This window comes from Schistocerca nitens, chromosome 4 (assembly GCF_023898315.1).
Source record: "Schistocerca nitens isolate TAMUIC-IGC-003100 chromosome 4, iqSchNite1.1, whole genome shotgun sequence".
Lineage (NCBI taxonomy): Eukaryota > Metazoa > Arthropoda > Insecta > Orthoptera > Acrididae > Schistocerca > Schistocerca nitens.
In genome coordinates this window covers 987,257,441-987,279,656 of record NC_064617.1, presented here as the reverse complement: position 1 = coordinate 987,279,656, position 22,216 = coordinate 987,257,441, and the positions used below count along the sequence as shown (strand labels likewise).

Sequence of the window (22,216 nt, the reverse complement as noted above, 5' to 3'; positions counted from 1 at the left end):
AACAGCACTGTTCCTCTAGGATGAAGGACTGGTGACCTTGTAGTCTAGTACATGTAGAACTACAGTAATATCTCTTTGAATAAAGAGAGGCTGCAATTTGTATGTTTGAGTAAAAAAGCTGAACCAGCAGGAATATAAGAAACACAAAAGTTTCATCTAATAGTGATTTAGAGCAAAAGTGCACAAATGTGATAATTTTGAAAGGTATAATTGATGTGTATGAAACTGAGGTAATGTTTTGTGGCCCTATTTCTTGACACTGTCAGTATTTCTTTGTAGATGTTTGTTGTATACTCTGTAGAATGAGCTGTTATTTACATATTCTGGTTGTCAAAAACACTTACACTTTCTCCTTTTGATGTTCTACAGGAGAGAATGAGAGAAGGAAAGAAGGAAGGAAGGAAAGGAGGAGGCACCACTCACTAATGCTTCTTCTGTGCAGTGGACAATTCTTTCTGATGCACCTGCAGAATTTTGAGCACTGGACACTAGGCAATAATGCTCAGCCTGTGAAAAGCTTATATACACATTAAACATCTCCCATTTTGTAAAGTTTTGTTGACTTTTTTGTGATCATTAAATGAAACTATCTACCTTACATAAAGTTGTGCTAATTTATGTAGCGAGAGTCTTTACACTTTTCTGTGTAACCAGAGTTGTCTTTTTTGTTAACATTTTGATTTTTAATGCAAAAGAAATATAAAACTTTATTTATTTTGATTTTTACCTACAGCACACAATCAAATTTGACAGGCATAACTAGTCCAAGCAGTGAAAGAAATGTTTTCTTGCACAGGAAGCAGCTTATTAATTCATTAATGAAGTCTTCATAGTTTAATTGTCTTTGAACAGAGGCGAGAGAGAGAGAGAGAGAGAGAGAGAGAGAAATCTGATGTGCGTAAAGGACAAGAGTAGAGGTTAAACAGTAAATAAACTGTGTGGTGCTTAAATTGCATAAAGCATAATAATGTGAGACAGGGAAGAAGGGCATTACTGCTTTAGAGCAGGAACCATCTTTAATACACAATGTTTACTGTTATACAAAAAAGAGGGGAGAGACAAAATAAGAAGCAAAGCATTAGTAAGTAAATGCAGACTACAGATATTTGAATTCAGAAGTTAAAGAGAAAATGTAATATTATTATTAATAATAATATTAATTAGTGTTATTTTGGGGATAGGCAAAGAAAGAAATATGTAGACAGGGTGCAGTAGGATGAACATGCCAAATGTATTGTACTGTGTGTAATATAATGAGATGCATCCTTAGAAAAAGTCCTGGAAGAAGGGTCCAAATTACTTGAATGTTATAGAAAGCACTAGACCTAACTTTTGGAGTTCTGATGAAAGTATTTGTTTGTTACACCAATTCTTGGAGTAAAATTTTTGACTGTGTTTGTGACTAATGTGATTGTTAAAATCTCCCAGTGTCTCCAAACATATGTGTTATGTACATGTTGCAGCTGATGTAGGGTGTTTCGTATCAGTTTCTTCGGTATCTGCTCCAAGTAGTTCTATAATAAGATACAGACAAATGTATCTTTAACTGTAGCGTATAGTGATTATTACTGATTCCTTCCTTCTTCTATCTTTTCTTCTGGAGACTATGGAGAATCTATATGAGTCACATTAGTTCAGTTATCTGTAAATAGTACTGTGTGTTTTTGATATCCGTGTTAATTTTCTACAGTTTTATGTGCGGAGCATCCCAGTATTGTGAACAACACTTGACATTAGTTTCTGGAAAATTATGCAAGCAGCATCTTTCACATGAAATTCTAATTTTCATAGATTTTTAAATGAAACTCACTTCAAACTTTTGTAGTAATTGTATACTACTTTTAAGCACACACTGATATTTATACTTTACACTACAGAGAATATATGACAGGGGGAGGAGGTGTGTGTGTGTGTGTGTGTGTGTGTGTGTGTGTGTGTGTGTGTGTGTAGGACACATGTTTTGCTATTTAAAAAAATATTTACATGAAGGTTAAATACAAATTGAAACCACTTACATAAACAGTCAACATGCAGCCATATTTCTACTGGGAAAAGTACTATTTTTTTTTATAATCATGTGAAACGTTCCACATTACTGCTAGGTATCATGAACACAATCCATGGAACATTAAAATAGCTCTTTAGTTAGCTCTATGACTGAATACTATTTGTACTTTTCCTTCAGTGCACTTCCTTGCATATTGCAGAAGGAAGAATTGTATCATGAAGTAAATGTAGTCAGATAGTGAAACAGTTGCCACACTTGATAACATTATTATGCATAAGTGAGTATAGTTTAAGAGCAATATGATGTAACTACTTCCACAGGATCAGTATTTTCTCGAATCCTCATTAACTGATATAAGATAGTTCTACATCATACTGTACAAATACAGAGGTATCTGAAGAACATCCGGTGGATTGTTTTCCTCATAAGCACTTTTGATGCAAAACCACACTTTGTTGAAACTTAACCCAGCAGAAATAACTGTTACTATTGGGTTACTCATGATACCCTCTGTTAACATGCTACTATAACACTCCAAAATATCTTATAGCCTCAAACTGCTGATAGTTCCAACTGCAATAAGTATTTGAATACAGTTAGTGCCATACAGCTTTTGAACAAAGTGTAAGTCACACTTTTGTGTGTCTTGCAGTTACTTTAGTAAGTCGGGAATTTTGGGAATGTAGCTTGTTTACACCAGCTCACAATGGCAGCCAATTATCCCCGAGTAGCAGATGAATTATAACATACACTGCCATTAGAGAGAAATGGCAGGTATAACAATCCATTGAGGAATAATTACAGAGCATCTGATGTAGAAAGTAAACTGTAGAACATAAATTCACACACTGCTTTTAGTGCATTTTGACTATACTAAAGTTATTATGGAAGTTTTACCATGTTAAGCTTCAGACTGACAAATCAAAGCCTGAATTTGTACACTTATAGATGTGTATTTGATTGTAGCTTCCTACTAATTTTGTTGCAGTATTGATCAGTTAGTGTCAAGATATGTTATTGTGGGCAAAAGAACAGTGGCAGGTAGTTCTGTGGTATAATGTGTCTGATGAAGATGAGCTACTTAAGCCTCAACAACAGTCCCAATTCATGTCAATGTTCATCATTCTCCACTGAAGAGAAAATTGCTACCTTAGGGCCTATTATGGTGAATAAACTGAATACAGAAGGTACCAGAAGTATACTACTGTGTGTAATTAATTCTGTGAGTTATTTACACAATGCAAGTAAGGAAGATTTGTTAATATGGGAACCATAAACAGTAACAGAGGGTCAGATGATACACCAGTATTTCATCTATGTATGAAGTGAAAAAATTAAAAAGGCACAAGTTACTATTTGATTTGTGGTGTTAGAGGCAAAAAAACTGTGGCTGTATGATTTGTTGTCAGTCAGTAGAGCACTTACCCATGATATGCAAAAGTCTCAAGTTCGAGACTCAGGCCAGCACACAGTTGTAATCTGCCAGGAAGTGCACACTCCACTGCGGAGTGAAACTTTAATTTTGTTGTTCTAATTGAGTCACACAATCAAAAGGTGATGTTTGGGAATTAAAGTGCAAACCCAGTCTGACAAGAAGACCTTCTTTCTTTCCTGTAAGCATCACTCTGAAACACAAGGAACTTTACTCTCAAAGAAACTATCACTATGATTTTTTGTGGGTGAGACGTTTTATGTGCTATGAGTTGCATTCTACTGCTTCAGAAACTGAATTATGTTATTACTTTCTCTGCTATTACTAGATTTCATTTAAATTATATTTTGTGAATGGTTTCTTTCAGTTACCTTTTGTTTTTCAACATGGTTCCCCAAAACTACCTTCTCCCTTCTGTATAATAGATTAAAAGGTCACTGTCAAAAGAGGAATCTAGATCAAAGCAGTCTGCAGTTCATTTTCAGTGAATCTGCTTGGCATTTATGTTTACTGAGATTTATACTGTTTTTAATGTGGGTGTCTTTCGTAAAGTGAGAAGGTTATGGCTGTTGTCACACTAGGGTTAAAGATTTGTATTGACCTATGTTTCAAAAGATAAATAAGTACTTCAGTAGAGGAGCAGTATCTGTGAAATGTTCATGACACTGGTTTTCTTGCCTCACTTGAAAGTAGAACTGGGATACGAAGCATAGTTTCTCCAGAATACAATGAAGGCGAACACAATATAACTCTGAGATCATCATATTAAGATGCAACAAGCTAAACAATGTTGTGTGTGTTAGTGTTGCATTTGTTTAAAGCTATTCATTGTACAGCACCAGTAAGTGAGGTGTTACATGGCTGGCAGGGACAGCTTAATATTAAAGCTCAGGCAGAAATATTTTACACTTGTATGTGGCCTTAACAGCTCTATTGGGTAATGCTTTGACAAAAGGGCCACAATCTGAATGAATTTGCAGCTGCTGGGAACTGCTTGGTGAATTAATATATTGCAGTCAAATAACTAAATTTTGTGTAAGTGGAAATCAGTTTGTTACAGTCTGTGTGTATGTGAACTCTTCCACTTTGGTTTTTTAAAGGTGTTTTGCTTAATGGAATTTGGTTGGGTTGTAGGAACAAAATGGGATAACCTTTATCTCCTTCATGTACTACTAACAATAAGAGAAAAAGGGTCTGTTTTGTGTGCTGAGCACTGAGCAACTTCAGAGTTGAAACTGAAATGGAAAGTTGTTTAATGTTTCATGTAATCAAAACTGAAAAGAAACTTGGGGTGGTATCTGTGATCTCAGAAACACCACAACAAATAACACTCCTCAACAATAGCACTGTGGTTACTATTGCCCTACAGTATTTCATAATTGATGGGATGTCTTCACTCATTATGCACTACAGTCTTGTTTGTTTTCAGATGTGAATCCTTCTGATTTATTTGTCTGCAGGACTCATGAATTGTTATACAGGTATTTGTTACATGCATTTTCATCATTTATCTTTCAGTCACTCTGAGGAATTGTTCATATATCATTTTCTTAAGAAATGTTTCTCTTTTCATTCAAATCTGTCTCACTCTTGATCTTCTCTGGTTAACAGTGCCTTGTTGTCAACTGTAACTTCATCCCTTCTTCTCTGTCTTGTACTTAAGATGGTTTCTCATTCTACTATATATTTTCTTCTCCTTCCACTTTCCCTTTAAAGAAAAAAAAATCATTAAATATTAATTCTGTTTATCCATATCGTGTCATTGATTACCCAAGTGATATCTCATTGGCATCAGTTCAGCTTTTTATTTTTTCTGAGCATTCACTCTTGCAATATTTTTTATACCAGTTTTATCATTGCGATATTAATATTGAGTATATGCATGAGAATCACCTACCAAATCTAATTCTGGGCTGTACTTATGTACATTCAATGATCTTCTTGATGAGCCATTTTCTTCTTTTACCTTAAGTCCTAAAATGATCTACATCTGCTATTAATGTACAAGAGAAATTCAAAAAGTAAAGTGACTTTTTCAGTTTCTTGCCGTGGGGCTTGGTAATGCTGCTAGTATCCGGGGCTGAAGTAGTGTTGTCTGCAACAATTCCATACTATGTGTCGCTCTTATTCCCATGTTAGTCGTCGTATTGTAGCAGACCATGAAACACGGCACCATGGAGGAAATGAGGGCAGTGATCTGCTGTTTGTTTGCGAAAGGTGTTAAACGTGCAGAAATTATTCGTCAAATGCACGCGCAGTATGGTGACAACCATTTATCGCGAAGCAAGATCTAAGAATGGATAGAGTGCTTCCAACAGAGAAGAACTTCGCTATGTGACAGGGTAAGATCGGACGTGCCATCAACATCAACAACTGAGGACAATATGGACATCGTTGAGGGTATAGTGATGGAAAACAGATGAATCACAGCGGACAAAATTGCCAATACTTTATGTATTGGTCACGGTTCAACGTATTCCATCGTACAGGACAGGTTAAATTTTCGGAAAGTTTGTGTGAGGTGGGTACTGAAAGAATTGTTGGCATAGCATAAGGCACAAAGGATGGACATCTCTCATAAACATTTGACCCATTATGTGAGGGAGATGGATTGCTACAGCAAATCATTACTATACACAAATCACGGCTGCATCATCACGAACCAGAAAAGTAAGGCTACGAGCATGGTTTGGAAACACCCATCATCATCAGAAGTTAAGAAATTTAAACATCAACTATCAGCTGGTATGATTATGATAACACTATTCTGGGACATGGAAGGTGTGGTAGCCCTCTGTTTCACCCCAAGAGGCAAAACTGTGAACAGTGAGAATTATTGTGATGTGTTGCGAAATAAACTGAAACCCGCAATCAGATCCAAACATCGTGGAAAATTGCAAAAAGATGTCACTCTGCACCAAGATAACACTCGGCCACATTCTGCCAAACATATGGCTGAAACAATAAAGGACTTGAGATTTGAACTGCTGGAACACCCCCATACAGTCCAGACCTGGCTCCCAGCAATTTCCATATGTTTGTACCATTCATTGAAGGAAGTGCTCAGTGTAAAATGATTTGCAACCAATGTAGAAGGCATTGATGCAGTGCAAAATTGGTCATGGATGCAAGCAAAAAAATTTTTTTTCTGATGGAATCATAATGCTGGACATTAGAGTAAATATTCCTTTTCTCAAAAGGTCCTTTAGTTTTTTATTTCCCTATTTCAACCATAAGAACGCCTGCTGTACTAATATTAATTCTTAAATTGCCAATTACGAAATGAACTAAAAATCTACTTGCTTTGGAGACATGTCTGGATTGAGCTTTTGTATTTTTATGCAAGTTTTTAAGAAGTATTTTTAGACATAAAGCAAGACATTGCAAAACCATCGAAATTAAAATTTGTTGAAATCATTTCAAACTAATAACCATTTCTATTAATTACTTGGCTTACAGGTATGCAAATTCTTGTAAGTCCTGTCAAAAAAATATTCCTCATAAAATAATACTTTAAAAGTAGAATCATAAGCATTCCTTTAATAACGTACCTATAAAGATTATGAGAGATTATGAGAGGTTGAATAATGCCTGCACAAAACCATCAGAGTTTCCGTATATTGAGATGAATGTTCTTTCGCTCCCAGCTTAACTATAAACGGGTGAGACCTAAAACCTTGGACTAATACCACATAACGAGGCTACCATTATTGACCCTGATGGTACAACACATTCAAGGAGCTTCTTATATCTTCTTCCCTCTATCAACATATTCCAAATACATAAAATCCTTGTTGTGATCTTCAGTCCAAAATTGGTTTGTTGTTCCTCTTCACACAAGACTGCCATGTGCAAGTCTCTTCATCTCTTCACAACTCACATGACCTTTAACCTAATTACTTTAATCAACAATTGGACCCCCTCTACAGTTTGATGCCTCACACTACCCTACATTACTGAACTGACAATTATTTGATGCCTCATGGTGTGTACCATAAACCAATCCCATTCATTGAGTCAAGTTGTCTGATACATTTCTTTCCTTCCCTATTCAGATCAATACTGCTTTAGTTATTCAGCCTACTTATGTAATCTTGAACATCACTTCTGTAGAGCCACATTTCAAAATCTTCTAGCCTCTTACTAAGTGTGCTATTTATCATTCATGTTTCACACCCACACAAAATTACACACCAGACAAATACTTTCAGAAAAGGCTTTCTAATGCTTAAATTTATATTAGATACTAAAATAATTCAATTTTCCCCAATATACTTTTATTGCTACTGGCAGTGTGCATTTCATATTATCCCTGCTTCAACCATAATAAATTATTTTACCGCCAAAGTAGCAAAACTCATCTACTAGTCTTTAATTTCCTGACTATCACTTAATTTGCTGGTGTTTATCTTATAACATCCTTTCAAGACACTTGCCATTCCGTTTAATTGCTCTCCCATGTCTATACATCTACATCTACATGTTTGCTCTGCAATTAACACTTAAGTGCCTGGCAGATGGTTCATCAAACCATTTTCATACTACTACTCTACCATTCCACTCTTGATTGGCACGTGGGAAAAAGGAACACCTAAATCTTTCTGTTCGAGCTCTGATTTCTCTTATTTTATTATGATGATCATTTCTCCCTACGTAAGTTGGTGGCAACAAAATATTTATGCATTTGGAAGAGAAAGTTGGTGATTGAAATTTCGTAAATAGATCTCGCCACAAAGAAAAGTGCCTTTGTTTCAGTGACTGCCACCCCAACCCTTTGCCCACTCTAATAGAATTTCAATGTTACTGGAAAACTTCAGTGTTTTTATTTCTTCTCTCTAAACTTTAATTCATATTCCTAATTTCTCTATGGTTCCCTTTATTGCTTACTCAGTGTACAGATGGAATAGACTGGAGAACAGGACTAACACGTTGCCCTTGTTCATTCATTGTGCTGCCTTTTGCCAAACTGTATCAAGGGAATCCCACTTATATAGGATATCTTTTCAATGCCTATGGTAAGTCAGACAACACATGGATGACTCTGAGAGCCATTGATAAGCTGTGTAACATTTTTCAAGGCAAACCAATCTTTACCCACTGTTGCTGCTTTCCTGTAGCAATCAGTCCACAGTCTGTGGCCTAGTGGTTAGCATTACTGCCTCTGGATCTTGGAATCCCAGGTTCAGTTCCTGACTGGGCTGCATTGCTCTCATCATTTCATCCCATCTTCATTGAGGTGCAAGTTGCAAAAGTGGCACTGAATAGAAAGACTTGCACCAGACAGACGAACAACCCCAGATTTGATCTCCTGGCCAGTAGTGCCATACGACCATTTTATTTCATTTGTAGCTGACAGATGACAAGGAAGATCATAAAACTAAAGACGGTTCAAACCCGTCTCTGGCCATACTGATTTAGGTTTTCCGTGATTTCCCTAAATCGTTTCAGGCAGATGCCGGGATGGTTCCTTCCCTAATCCGAGCTTGTGCTCCGTCTCTAATGACCTCGTTGTCGACGAGACGTTAAACACTAATCTCCTCCTCCATAAAACTAAATGATCCGTATGCAAAATGTTTACATTATAAATAGTTCGTATAGCTGCTTCATTACAGATATTTTTTTCTGTTGCAAAATGCTCAAAAGTTCAGCAGTGAACCATGTGAATGAGGGTTGTAGCTTTGGAAACACCCTGTATCCTCTAGGCTTGGCCAGCGGAGCTACTTGGTGAATGCTGCATGCTTTTCCTTACATGCAACATGTATCTGCTGCATACTGTCAACTTTAACCAGGAAGTCAGTCACACGACAATCTATTAGGACCATAGGCTATTTCCAAAATTAATTCCTGTAAACAAAAAAAAATATGTGATTTTAATTTTCGACTAAAGCATCAGAAAAAAGGATATTATTTTCATCTGAAAATTATTTGTGCTTTCTTGAGGTAGATTTTTGGAAGCATCAAAAATGACCTTATAAAATGATAGAATTATCTGCCATTAACAGCTAAACACTTATCTGGGAAACCATTAAATAAGTAAATAAGTTATATGAATAGAATGGAGTCCCAGCATAGCACTGCACAGGTATGAATTGAAGATGTGGGTAGTAAAATGTGTTTGAACACATCATAGATTGTGCATTCAGCAGTCTTCCCTGTATTTAACAGGACTCAGTATCACAGAAAACCTAAATCAGAATGGCCAGAGGCGAGTTTGAACCGTCATCCTCCCGAATATGAGTCCAGTGTGCTAACCACAGTGCCACCTCACTGGGTGGTGAAATTGGTGATTCATTGGACATCACAGGTTTGTGAAAGCATTCTGTGTCCACATTATAAGAATGTGCTTTGGATAGTTTACTCTGAGCATTCTAATCAGGCTAGAGAATAGAGTAATGAATTTGACATTCTCTCCACCGTCACCACCTGAGAGACTAGAATGATTTGATTTGGATATCTGGAAGACCTGGTGGACTTCATTAATAAGAATCAGGGGAAATATTTTTTTAAAGTGAACAAAACTACACGATCCATCAGTTGCTTGTTTGGTTAGCATGGAGTGTGTATGAATTCTGCAAAACAAGTAAAGAAACCATCCTATTTTGTACTGTATCTTCGAATTTTATGAGTATGTTCGTGTCAAAAATTCTAAGGGCATTCTGCTTATCTTCGTTTCTGGCCAGAGGAAAGATGTGGAGGAGGGTTATGAAGAAACAGAGAAACTGGAATTGGTGCAAAAAACAAGCATTGTTTTCCTTTAAAGTTACAATGAGGAAGCAGCACCTTGGCATTCAGATTAACTGTTGAAAATGTTAGTGAAATTTTATCATGTAGATAGCCCAGAAACCATTTAATTGCCATGATGTTATGTAGTATTACAAGTGATGAATTTTCATAGCTGAGGAAGGTGTAGCAGTAGGGACCAAGTTTTTGCTATGAAACAGTGATTTTACTTTGTGATTGCAGAAGGAGTTAATTTATAGTTTCTGGAGCCATTTCCAATATTATATGTTGTAAATTATGATGAATTTACCACATAATACTACATAGTGAGGCTGCACTTCATTCACTTGTAGAAAGCTGAAGTGTCACCACAGACAGCCACTATTGTAATTAACATTCATTGGTGACAAATCTACGTTCACATTTATTCTTTCCATTTTGCTGTAAAGTATGTGGCAGGAGGTATTTACTGTAGTATAAATATTAAAGTTTCTTCCTATTAGGTATACTTTCATTGGTGGAGTTTGTTATGTCTGTGTAAACTGCAGAATCAAAAATCACTGATTTGACCATGTTATGTTGCTCCTCTTTATTTATAAACTTAATTTTTTTATATATAATCCTATCTATTAAGCTGTATTCTCAAGTATTATTACAGTGTTTTATATTCAATCTCTGTTTCGAGTCATATATAACGAATTAAAAGGTATGATTTGCTTTAACCATGAATGATCCTATGTATCATTGGAAACTGATTTCTCTAACATCAATATACCCAATTTTGATTCATTATCACAGAGTGCTGTAGCAGATTTACACCATATGGTGTGAGCAACACATTTGCCACACAAACTGTAATGCTGCTTCCATTCCTTCTTCAAGATATACATTTTCTGTAATAAAAGACTCTCAGTTCTATTGCACTATACAAAAAGGCAACAAGTATATGCTCCTTGTCTCACTGTTTATATTAACAGAAAATTTAGTGCCTTGGTTGCTACTTACCAATTTTCTGCTGATCTAGTATTAACTTTCAACGCCAATGCTGACATCAGTTGAAGCCCCATAAAAAAGATATGACTTAATTGTATTACATGTTTTGCAAATTGGTTTATTTATTCAGAGAATGGCATGTTACCAAAGAATGGAGCTGATCACTAGATTATCTGACTAAACAAGTTTTATGGCTATGATGACAGCATTACTTTATAGGCCTACTTCACAATATCCTCCTGGAAAGTTTTTTTTCCTGTTCACTTAATGAGGAGAATGATCTGGACAGTAAAATGTTTGACTTTGTCATGATTTTTTTCAGTTTTCCTAAGCACATGAAAATCTTATCTGCTTTCCTTCTAACCATACCATGATGCATTACTGCTCTTATCTCCAGGAACAAATTATTCTTAGTTAGGGTGTAATTATAATGATCCCTGTAGGAGAATGATAATTTGATCATTAGCAAGAAGCTAAAATTATATACTCGACCAATCCTTGCAGTCGTGCACCTGCTCATTATCTTTTCCACTTCAACCATCGTAGCACACCTAGTAAATGATCCAAAGTGTCGCTGGGCACCTTGCCCTTCTTTCTTCCTTCTATACTCTTTGCTATATCTTTTGCACCAACGTGATGGTCCCACACTATAACTGGATATAGTCTGTGAAGTTCAGAAGTAATGAAAATGAGCTGCTGGCCAATTGAAGCTTTGAATCCGGCCATGATCCGTGCGCTTGACTTATTTGTGTCAAATAGCACAACTCGGGGAAGTTAGCTATGTAGAGCTGATCTGTTCACAATTTTAAATTGATATAAATATTCAGTGCATTTAATACTCCTCTAGAGAATCAGTGAAGTAGAGTTACAACTAAATTCTAATGTATGCAGCCAGCCAGTGAGCCATGTTTATTAACTCTTCAAGTATCTCTAAAAAAAAAAAAAAAACAGGTCTACCATTTAGTAGAACATGAGAAGAAGATAAAGCTTGAAAATGATATATTACATATGAACTACAACATTTGGTTTTTAATTCTTTATTTCTTTGTTTTAGAGAGAATATGGGCAGCATGCTGGATCAGTGTGCCACTGCAAATTCAACAGTTCTGGAACAGCACTAGCAACAGCAGACACTGATGGTGTCATAAAACTGTGGACAACCACTCCTGCACTGAAGTATGTGGTGTTTACTTATCTTTGGAAAGGCAAACATTTTTGATTCTTCAGAGGTTGAAGTACAATTTTGCTTAGTTATTAAATTTACCACATACCATACATGGTGTGTCTTGAACCACTTATTTTGTGTCAAGATCACCGCAAGAATCAGGCTCAGTTTTCAAGTCAACACTATAGCATCTTTAATTTTACCTATATTATATCATGTAATCACAGTGATTGCTTGCAATAAAAACTCTTATTAAAACAGTCCAAGCCACATATAATGTAATATATTTAATGAAAATCAGTTTACAAAACTATCTTCAGGCAGTAATCATGTAAGAGTTCAACAGTGCTGTGTCTGCATCAGTTCATACTGTTTGTAATAGTAATCCTGTAGCATCTGAGATAACTAGTACTGTCAGTTAAAACTGATGCAGGTGCAGTATCAGTATACTCACATTTGAACACTATTCAAAGATTGTTATATAAACCAAATACAGTAGCTTAACAGTTTGATCCGCTTTATTAAGTTTTTAAAATATCTTCTGTAAACAGTTTGCATGTTTATTTAAATCAATAACATACTAATTGCAATAATTTCATCTCATCATGTTCCCGGGTTCAATTTCTAGTGACCACCTCAGTTTTATCTGTGATGAGAAAGCTGGGGCAGGGTACCCTCAGCCTTCTGATGCCAGCTGAAAGGTGCTTTGATAAATAAACAGCAAAACTGACATGCAACCCACCAAAGTAGCATGAAGTTGTTAAATTTACTACAGGCTAGGGGAAAAAAAATAATTGGACTCAAAATATTTTTCGGACACAAATTTATTTAGATGTGAAAACTGGTGGAAATGAGTAAACATCCCAAACTCAGCTTTTTTCATCATGTACTGATTACTAATAATAATGACATTTTTATGTGTGTAGTGTGTTTCATATGATTAATAATTAACGATCACATATTCATAAATGCAACATCCTGATAAACATTGCTACAGCTATTTTTAGAATTACAGAAAAAATTCGACTCGCAACTGTGACAATGACTTTAGCTTAACTAAAGGTGTTGAAGCTGACACTTTAAACGTTGTTGCAGTCTTTACGTCAAAATGCTGAACACTAAGGAACTCTATTATTCGAAAAGAACTGTGACTGTAACTTTCTGTGTGCAGCAGATACACTGAAACATTTTTATAATGCCAAGAGAACTATAGCAGTATTCATCAGTTTTGTATATGAATACTCCTATTGGTAATACTTCATCACATGAAACACAACATATGCCTGTTGAAGTTTATCCCTACTATTACAGTGTTGAAGAAGGTAAAAATGTGAGTCATGCATACACACATTTACATACTTACAGGTCTAGCTGGCAGTGGCTGGACAGGTACTTGGTTGTGGCCTGGATGGGATTAGAGCATTCATCCTCCAGAATAAAGGGACAAGTCTATTTCAAACCGCACAACCTCATTCAGTTCATCCCTGTTCTATATTATTGTCTGTTGATACATTCTTGCAAGGAGGTGGTTTCATAATCTAAAAATCTAGTGCTGTTATGTTGATTTCTCAACACCAAATCTGAGAGATAAGAACCTCACTTTGATCCCTTCTAACTCTTATCTAATTTTTGATAAATGTTGTTTAATAACAACGCATTCAAATCAAAGAATTTTGTGATGGTGCAGTACTTAAGTTTATTCACATGAACAAAACACACACGACAACTTTCAAGAAAGAAATATGGAGAAAAATATTTTATAGGTCATGACAACTCTTGACTTACATTATTGCACACCCATACCAAAAAATAAATCCGATTCATTTATACAGGTGTTACCCTTGTGCCAGAATGAAAAGTTTTCAAACTCTCCTCACACACAAAATATAATAAGGATATCATATTTTAAAACTGTGACATACACGAGACATGTCATACTTGATTAGTCAGAACAGACAGATATACAGTCCCCTGCTGTCAAATCAACATCAGTGTCCCCGCCCATTGTAAATTGTTCTACCACAGCAGACTGACTAGGGCGGGGGCCGTACTGGGTGATTAGGTGGAGTGACCGAGGGGAGAAAGGAAGTGAGGGGTAGTATGGAGGTTGGAGGGAAGGGCAACTGATGGCTGAGAGGGAGAGGAAATGTAACACCAGTGAGCTCATTCTGCAGGGACAGTTGCAGGTGGCACACAGTGAGATGGGGGAGTGATCTGGGGTGCGGAAGCAAAAGGAACTTCACAGCAAACATAAACATAGCCAAAGCCTTGCAGACAAACAAAAATTACGTGAAGCGAAATGTAGTGTGAGGAGGGCTACACAAGAGGCGTTCAATGAATTCGAAAGTAAAGTTCTATGTACTGACTTGGCAGAAAATCCTAAAAAATTTTGGTCTTATGTCAAAGCGGTAGGTGGATCAAAACAAAATTTCCAGACACTCTGTGACCAAAATGGTACTGAAACAGAGGATGACAGACTAAAGGCCGAAATACTAAATGTATTTTTCCAAAGCTGTTTCACAGAGGAAGACTGCACTGTAGCTCCTTCCGTAGATTGTTGCACAGATGACCAAATGGTAGATATCGAAATAGACGACAGAGGGATAGAGAAACAATTAAAATCACTCAAAAGAGGAAAGGCCGCTGGACCTGATGGGATACCAGTTCGATTTTACACAGAGTACGCAAAGGAACTTGCCCCCCTTCTTGTAGCGTTGTACTGTAGGTCTCTAGAAGAGCGTAGCGTTCCAAAGGATTGGAAAAGGGCACAGGTCATCCCCATTTTCAAGAAGGGACGTCGAACAGATGTGCAGAACTATAGACCTATATCTCTAACGTCGATCAGTTGTGGAATTTTGGAACACGTATTATGTTCGAGTATAATTACTTTTCTGGAGACTAGAAATCTACTCTGTAGGAATCAGCACGGGTTTCGAAAAAGACAGTCGTGTGAAACCCAGCTCGCGCTATTCGTCCACGAGACTCAGATGGCCATAGACAAGGGTTCACAGGTAGATGCCGTGTTTCTTGACTTCCACAAGGCGTTCGATACAGTTCCCCACAGTCGTTTAATGAACAAAGTAAGAGCATATGGACTATCAGACCAATTGTGTGATTGGATTGAAGAGTTCCTAGATAACAGAACGCAGCATGTCATTCTCAATGGAGAGAGGTCTTCCGAAGTAAGAGTGATTTCAGGTGTGCCGCAGGGGAGTGTCATAGGACTGTCGCTATTCACAATATACATAAATGACCTTGTGGATGACATCGGAAGTTCACTGAGGCTTTTTGCAGATGATGCTGTGGTGTATCGAGAGGTTGTAACAGTGGAAAATTGTACTGAAATGCAGGAGGATCTGCAGTGAATTGACGCATGGTGCAGGGAATGGTAATTGAATCTCAATGTAGACAAGTGCAATGTGCTGCGAATACATAGAAAGAAAGATCCCTTATCATTTAGCTACAATATAGAAGGTCAGCAACTGGAAGCAGTTAATTCCATAAATTACCTGGGAGTACGCATTAGTAGTGATTTAAAATGGAATGATCATATAAAGTTGATCGTCGGTAAAGCAGATGCCAGACTGAGGTTCATTGGAAGAATCCTAAGGAAATGCAATCCGAAAACAAAGGAAGTAGGTTACAGTACGCTTGTTCGCCCACTGCTTGAATACTGCTCAGCAGTGTGGGATCCGTACCAGATAGGGTTGATAGAAGAGATAGAGAAGATCCAACGGAGAGCAGCGCGCTTCGTTACAGGATCACTTAGTAATCGCGAAAGCGTTACGGAGATGATAGATAAACTCCAGTGGAAGACTCTGCAAGAGAGACGCTCAGTAGCTCGGTACGGGCTTTTGTTGAAGTTTCGAGAACATACCTTCACCGAAGAGTCAAGCAGTATATTGCTCCCTCCTACGTGTATCTCGCGAAGAGACCGTGAGGATAAAATCAGAGAGATTAGAGCCCACACAGAAGCATACTGACAATCCTTCTTTCCACGAACAATACGAGCCTGGAATAGAAGGGAGAACCAGTAGAGGTACTCAAGGTACCCTCCGCCACACACCGTCAAGTGGCTTGCGGAGTATGGATGTAGACGTAGATGTAGATGTAGATGTAGAGATAAAATAGAGGAAGAGGGAGACTATAAATGAGGGTATGAGTGTAGAATGAGTGAAAAGGGGTGGGGGAAGGGGAGGGTGTGTTCGTAGGCAAGATTAGAAGTACCTCTGTGGGACAGAGACTAGCAGATATTGAGGACAGGACAACTGCAGAATTGAAGGATGTGCTGTAAGACCAATTTTCATCTACATAGTTCACAGAAGCCGGTATTGGACAGAGGGAAGAAAAAGGCATGGTTTATGTAGCGGCCATTGAAATGAAGAGTATTGTGCTCAACAGTGTGTTCTGCCACTGGGTGGTCAACTCCAGTTTCAGCCATACTTTTATTCAGAAGGATAGTTGGTTGGCAGTCGTGCCCAAATAAAATACTGTGCAAAAATTATGGGAGAGTTAATGTGGGAGAGTTCATGTAACCGTGACTGCTTTCACTAATACCCCTGAACATGACTGAACTGTATTAGGATGTGCTGTGTAGATGCATAGGGCTGGTCTTGATCCTGAGCAATTGGGCAATTAAGACAAGTGAGTTTGGTGGATAGAACTTAGATGCCCCAGGCTGTAAAGCAGTTGTTCAAGTCAAGTGCACCATGTTGGGCAACATGCTCAGCAACTGGGTGGTCTAGCTATCTCTTGACCGAAGTTTGGCAGTGGCCATTCATGCAGACATGCAGTTTGTTAGTCATCATGTCCATGTAGAATGCTGCTCAACAGGTGCAGCTAAGTTGGTAGATCACACTGCTGCTTTGTTGGCCCTGACTGTGATATAGGAGATGTCTATGATAGGACTGGAGTAGATGGTAATTATAAGATGTGTGGGACAGATCTTGCATCTAGGTCTATTACAGGGATATGAGCCATGTGCCAAGGGGTTGGGAGGAGGGATAGAATAGGAAGGACAAGGGTATTGGGTAGGTTGGGGAGGGGGGGGGGGTTGGCACTATATCACTGTGGGAGAGGTGGGGAGGATGGTGAGGAGGATATTTCTCATTTCAGAATACAACAAGAGGTAGTCAGAACTCTGATGGAGAATGTGATTCAGTTGCTCCAGTCCCCGGTGGTAATGTATCATGAAAAGGCCCCTCCTTTGTCAATGGGTGGTTGGGGGGGGGGGGGGGGGGGGAGAATGGTAGGTGACTTTGGGGGAGATCTATTTTTGCACGTGTGAACAAGACTTCAGTGAGACCTTCTGTGTATTTGGAGAAGGACTATTTGTCACTGCAGATGTGAGCAGGAGTGGCTAGGCTGTATATCCTCACCCACAATTACTTGTCCTTCAAGGAAGCACCAACAAAAAATCCACAATACAGCTACAGGCACCCAATATGGCACATCCTGTGCCAGCCTGTTCATGGGTCAGGTGGAGAAATCCTTCCTGGGTACCCAGAATCCCAAACTTCACACCTTGTTCATATTCATTGACGACATCTCCACGATTTGGACCGAGTACTCACATTCCTCCGAAACCTCGACACCTTCTCCCCCATTCGCTTCACGAGATCCTCCTCGGGCCAGCAAGCCGTGTTCCTCAATGTCACCCATCACTCAGTAGTGTACAGGAATGAAGTAACTGAATCATTGGTGTTCACTGAAAGGAGAAATGCCCTCCCCCCAGTCCTTCTCATCTTTACCTCAGTGTTATTGCACTGCCCACATAGCCCGTGCAGTATCCTCGTGGTCCTCATTCTACCTGTTTCCAACCTCTTGCCACGTGGTTCACATCCCTGTAATAGACATAGACGCAAGACTTGTTCCTTACATTCTTCCACTAGCGCCTACTCCAGTTGTGTCACAACTATCTCCCAACCAATCAAATGCAGGTTCATCTGTGAAAGCAGCACAGAGTGCTCGACTTCAGTGGCTGCTTCACGGCCATCCACACCAGCTTTCCTATATAGTACACGTGGGACTCTCCCTCGTGCATAATCCTTTCTTCTTGTAGTCTCCCTGGCCTCGTCCTTCACTGGTCCCTTTTCTCCACCTTCCCCGCTCCCACTCCAGCCACACACGCCTTCTACCCATTCAGTAAACTTTCATACTCCTTTCCCCTTCTACGCTTCTTTTCTTCCGTCTCACCCCTCTTCTCCCATCTCCCACCTGCGCAGCCCCTCACTGCTACAACTAGCAGCTGTTGCTTCACACCGCTTTTTATGTTGTTCTTTAAATGTACAACATAAGCAATTGTTGTGCCTAAAACTGACTTGAAAACATTCAGTGCAATACGTATGGTAATTCTGCTCGATTATTTCAGACTCCTTTTCCAAAAGGGCATGCCACAAAAAATTTAAATTACAGTACTTCAATGAAATAGTTATGTTAACATTCCATGAGAAAGACAAAATTTCAATCAGTTTATGTGTCACCAGTCCCTTAGAGGTTCTGTGCCTTCCCAATTGGGGTATTATCTCGCCCTTTCCTTTGACTATTAATTGTTGATTCACTTCAGACTTCAATAAGTCCAAACTTCACAGGAAGACTAGATCATAAAAAAGTCAGTCTTGTCACGATGAAGTCAGATTCAGTTTCAGATTACTTTGTCTGTCCACATATCCATTCACCTTAGAAAATCGTGAAGTATAAACAAATAACTTCTCACTTCTGCCCTTGTATTTTATTACAGCATAAATTTCACATTAACATTGATGTTAGTTGTAGGAGGTCAAGAATTAACTAATGATCAATACATTTTCGTGTACAACACTGATCATCCATTATTATATTTGTTGAAGAGAATTGTATCATAAGGCAATAAGAAACACCAACAGAATCTTCTTCCACGTAATGGCCTTCGCTTGGTGAACAACAGCAATCAACTTCCTGCTTGGCGGCAGCACCGGAGATGCTGGCAATGTCTCATTATGGTGCTCTCCCTGTATATGGAAAAAAAAAACAATTTAAATAAGCAATTCAAAATTTACAACCGCACAAGTAACATTGACAATAGTCCTACCAAATATTTGATGTGTGTGTGTGTCTTTTTTTTGTGGTTTTAGGGCGCACAACTACAGTGGTCATTAGCGCCCTGACTAAGTTATGAATGCACTGCGAGGCACAATGTTAAAACAGCAACGAAAAAGGACAACACTATAAAAGGCACATTATCAGGCAAGGGTGTGTGTGTGTGTATATATATATATATACACAAACTGAGTGGTAGGAGACACAGTGTAACTGTCTTGATATTTGGTTACGCTATCCTCGGCACATCGCTGCGAAACCCCGCAGGCAGGACTAAAGCAATTTCCGCCACCTCTCCCCCTCGGCACCCCGTGCTGTTTCCGTATCCCCAACTCACCCCAGCCAAGATCGCTGCTCACCACAGTCAAGTTATAGTGTCCAGAGATGACAGTGGCCATGGGTGTGCGATTTTTGCCTGTAAGAATGTGTGTGTGTGTGTGTGTTTGTTTTTCCATCATCAGAAACTATTATGTGACACTTTAACATAATGCAAACACTAGTTGCTTTGAGATTTTTCTTTGTTCTGTTAAACATGTTTCTGTGCTTGTCAATTACTGTAGTATTTCTCAAATAAATGAGGTGAAAATGGAAACCTGTATGGCCATGAAATTCAAAATAATTGTAACAACTGTGACAAAAATACTAAGCACGAGTGGCACACACTGTGTGAAGTCTGCAGTTCTTTTTGCACCCCTGTTGCAAGGTATAAAAAATATACACACAGACAACATAAAAACCCTAAAATTTTAAAGCTCCCAAAGTGTTAATTTTTTATGATTTATTTCCGTTTTGACAATCATAGTTGTATGCTAAACATTCACAATTAGATGTTCCAAGACCTGAAAAGTATACTGTTTGCTAGAATAGCATATATTATTACACAGATTTGTTCTATGTCTACTGCCAAGAGAAATTTCAAAAGAATATTGTTTTCATGTTCATTTAGTACTCAAAATATTGTGTTCCAGGACAGCAGCTACATTTGTTACAAAAAATTCTGTCCTTTCATTGGACTGGGTAATGAAGGATGAACGCTTTGTAATCTCTGGCCATAAGGCAGGTCTAATACGTTTGCATGATAACAGTAAGATGGCGTGGGAATTGAATTCAGAATCAGACAGCCTCTTACAAGATTCATGGTATGTGTTGATTATCATTTTAATGATGTTTCCTGTTTTTACTTTTCTATCTGTGAACTATTTTCATGCTATCTCATTTCTATTTATACCTGTTCATCTTCTCTTATAACATCATTGTTACGAGTGCATTCAGACTAACTTCAGCTAATAGTAATAGGAGCTTAACATTATATGTGTTAAATTAATATAGCATCTCCCTTAAATTTAAATAAAATGGGTGTCGAATTATGATATTGATATTGCTTTGAGATAATGTAATTAATTCCGTTTCCCTAGATAATATAAAATAATAAATAGTGCATGTCATTAGATTTCAGTATGTGTGCCTTGAGAAGATTATTTTTAAATCATGAATAAAGCTGAATGTACTTGTGACTAGATGAGGAAGAGAAAAATAATTGTAACATCAGTCAGCTGATACACAAACAGACCTTATTCATGCAGCATTTAGCTAACTGCTATTATTTGGCAATTGTCAGTGTATAACCATGTGTAACTTTATGACAATCTTAATTGTAAAATTCATATTTTGGATCTTCTAAAGCGACTAGGTTCAGCAACTTTTGCAATCAGAATAATTGCCCATTTTGAGGATATAGAAATTAGTAAGCTAACATACTTTCACTCTCTGATGTCATATGGAATAATAGTTTGGGGTAACTCAACATTTAGACAAAAATTATTCACTGCTCAAAAGAAAGTGGTTAGACTAATGTGTGGGGTTCACAGTCACACATCTTGTAGGCATCTTTTTAAAAGATTGGGAATTCTAACACCACCTCACAGTACATTTACTCATTAATGAAATTTGTTCTCAACAACATGGACCAGTTTAAAAACAACAGTGACATTCATGATTATAATACCAGAAAATAGGAAGACTTACACTATCCTTTACTCAAACTATCTTTGGCACAGAAAGGGGTAAAATATGCTGCTATAAAAATTTTCGACAAATTACCAGATGAAATAAAATGCCTGACAGACAGCAGTAACAGCTTCAAAAATAAATTGAAATAATATCTCCTTGACAACTCCTTCTATACCATAGATGAATTCCTGAATAGCAATAAATAAATTGTTATAAAGTCAAGTTGAACACATATATTTCAAAACAACACAACACATATGAGTCACTGAGCAAGTTGACAAGCAAGAATGTGAACACGGTAACATTCGAATGAGCACCGAGTCCAAGTCTAGTGACCGCTGGCTGGCTGGCCACTTAGGTGGTGCGGCTGATGCATGGCTGGCAGACAGCACCGCATGTAGAGGACGCGCGTAATTGCGCGGAGGCACTTTGAATGATCGGTGAGTCACAACACTTTCCCCCCCTTTGAAATTGTTGCGCTGGTCTTGATGGATGTGGCCTGTAGATTGCTAATGTCCATAGGCGTTGTTTGACTGGCCGTAAAGTCTCGAGGAGGCGGCTTCCCATACGGACGGAAGTGTCCTCAAAGATAATGGGTCGAGATGACAGGAGATGTAAGGGTCGAATCAGCTGGGGCCCCGTGCACCAATCTGCCCATTGCGGCAAGTCCGGTTGATATAACAGGAGACATGGGCGATGTGTCTGCGTCCGTAGGAGAAGGAGGCGAGTAGAGTTGCTCAGACAAATGATGGTCATCTGGTTCCTGCATGGGCACCTCTCCTATTGGCATCAGTTCTTGTGCTGGCACCGA

General features: G+C 38.2%; 1 protein-coding gene across 1 annotated transcript in view; it reads left to right on the top strand.

Moving 5' to 3' along the window:
* Positions 1-22,216, top strand: part of LOC126253700 (WD repeat-containing protein 91) — a 231,609-nt gene that overhangs the window by 125,575 nt on the left and 83,818 nt on the right. Inside the window, exons 8-9 of the mRNA XM_049955227.1 lie at positions 12,208-12,329; positions 20,364-20,534. Of these exons, the coding sequence (XP_049811184.1) occupies positions 12,208-12,329; positions 20,364-20,534 (293 nt within the window). The remainder of the gene's footprint in view (positions 1-12,207; positions 12,330-20,363; positions 20,535-22,216) is intronic.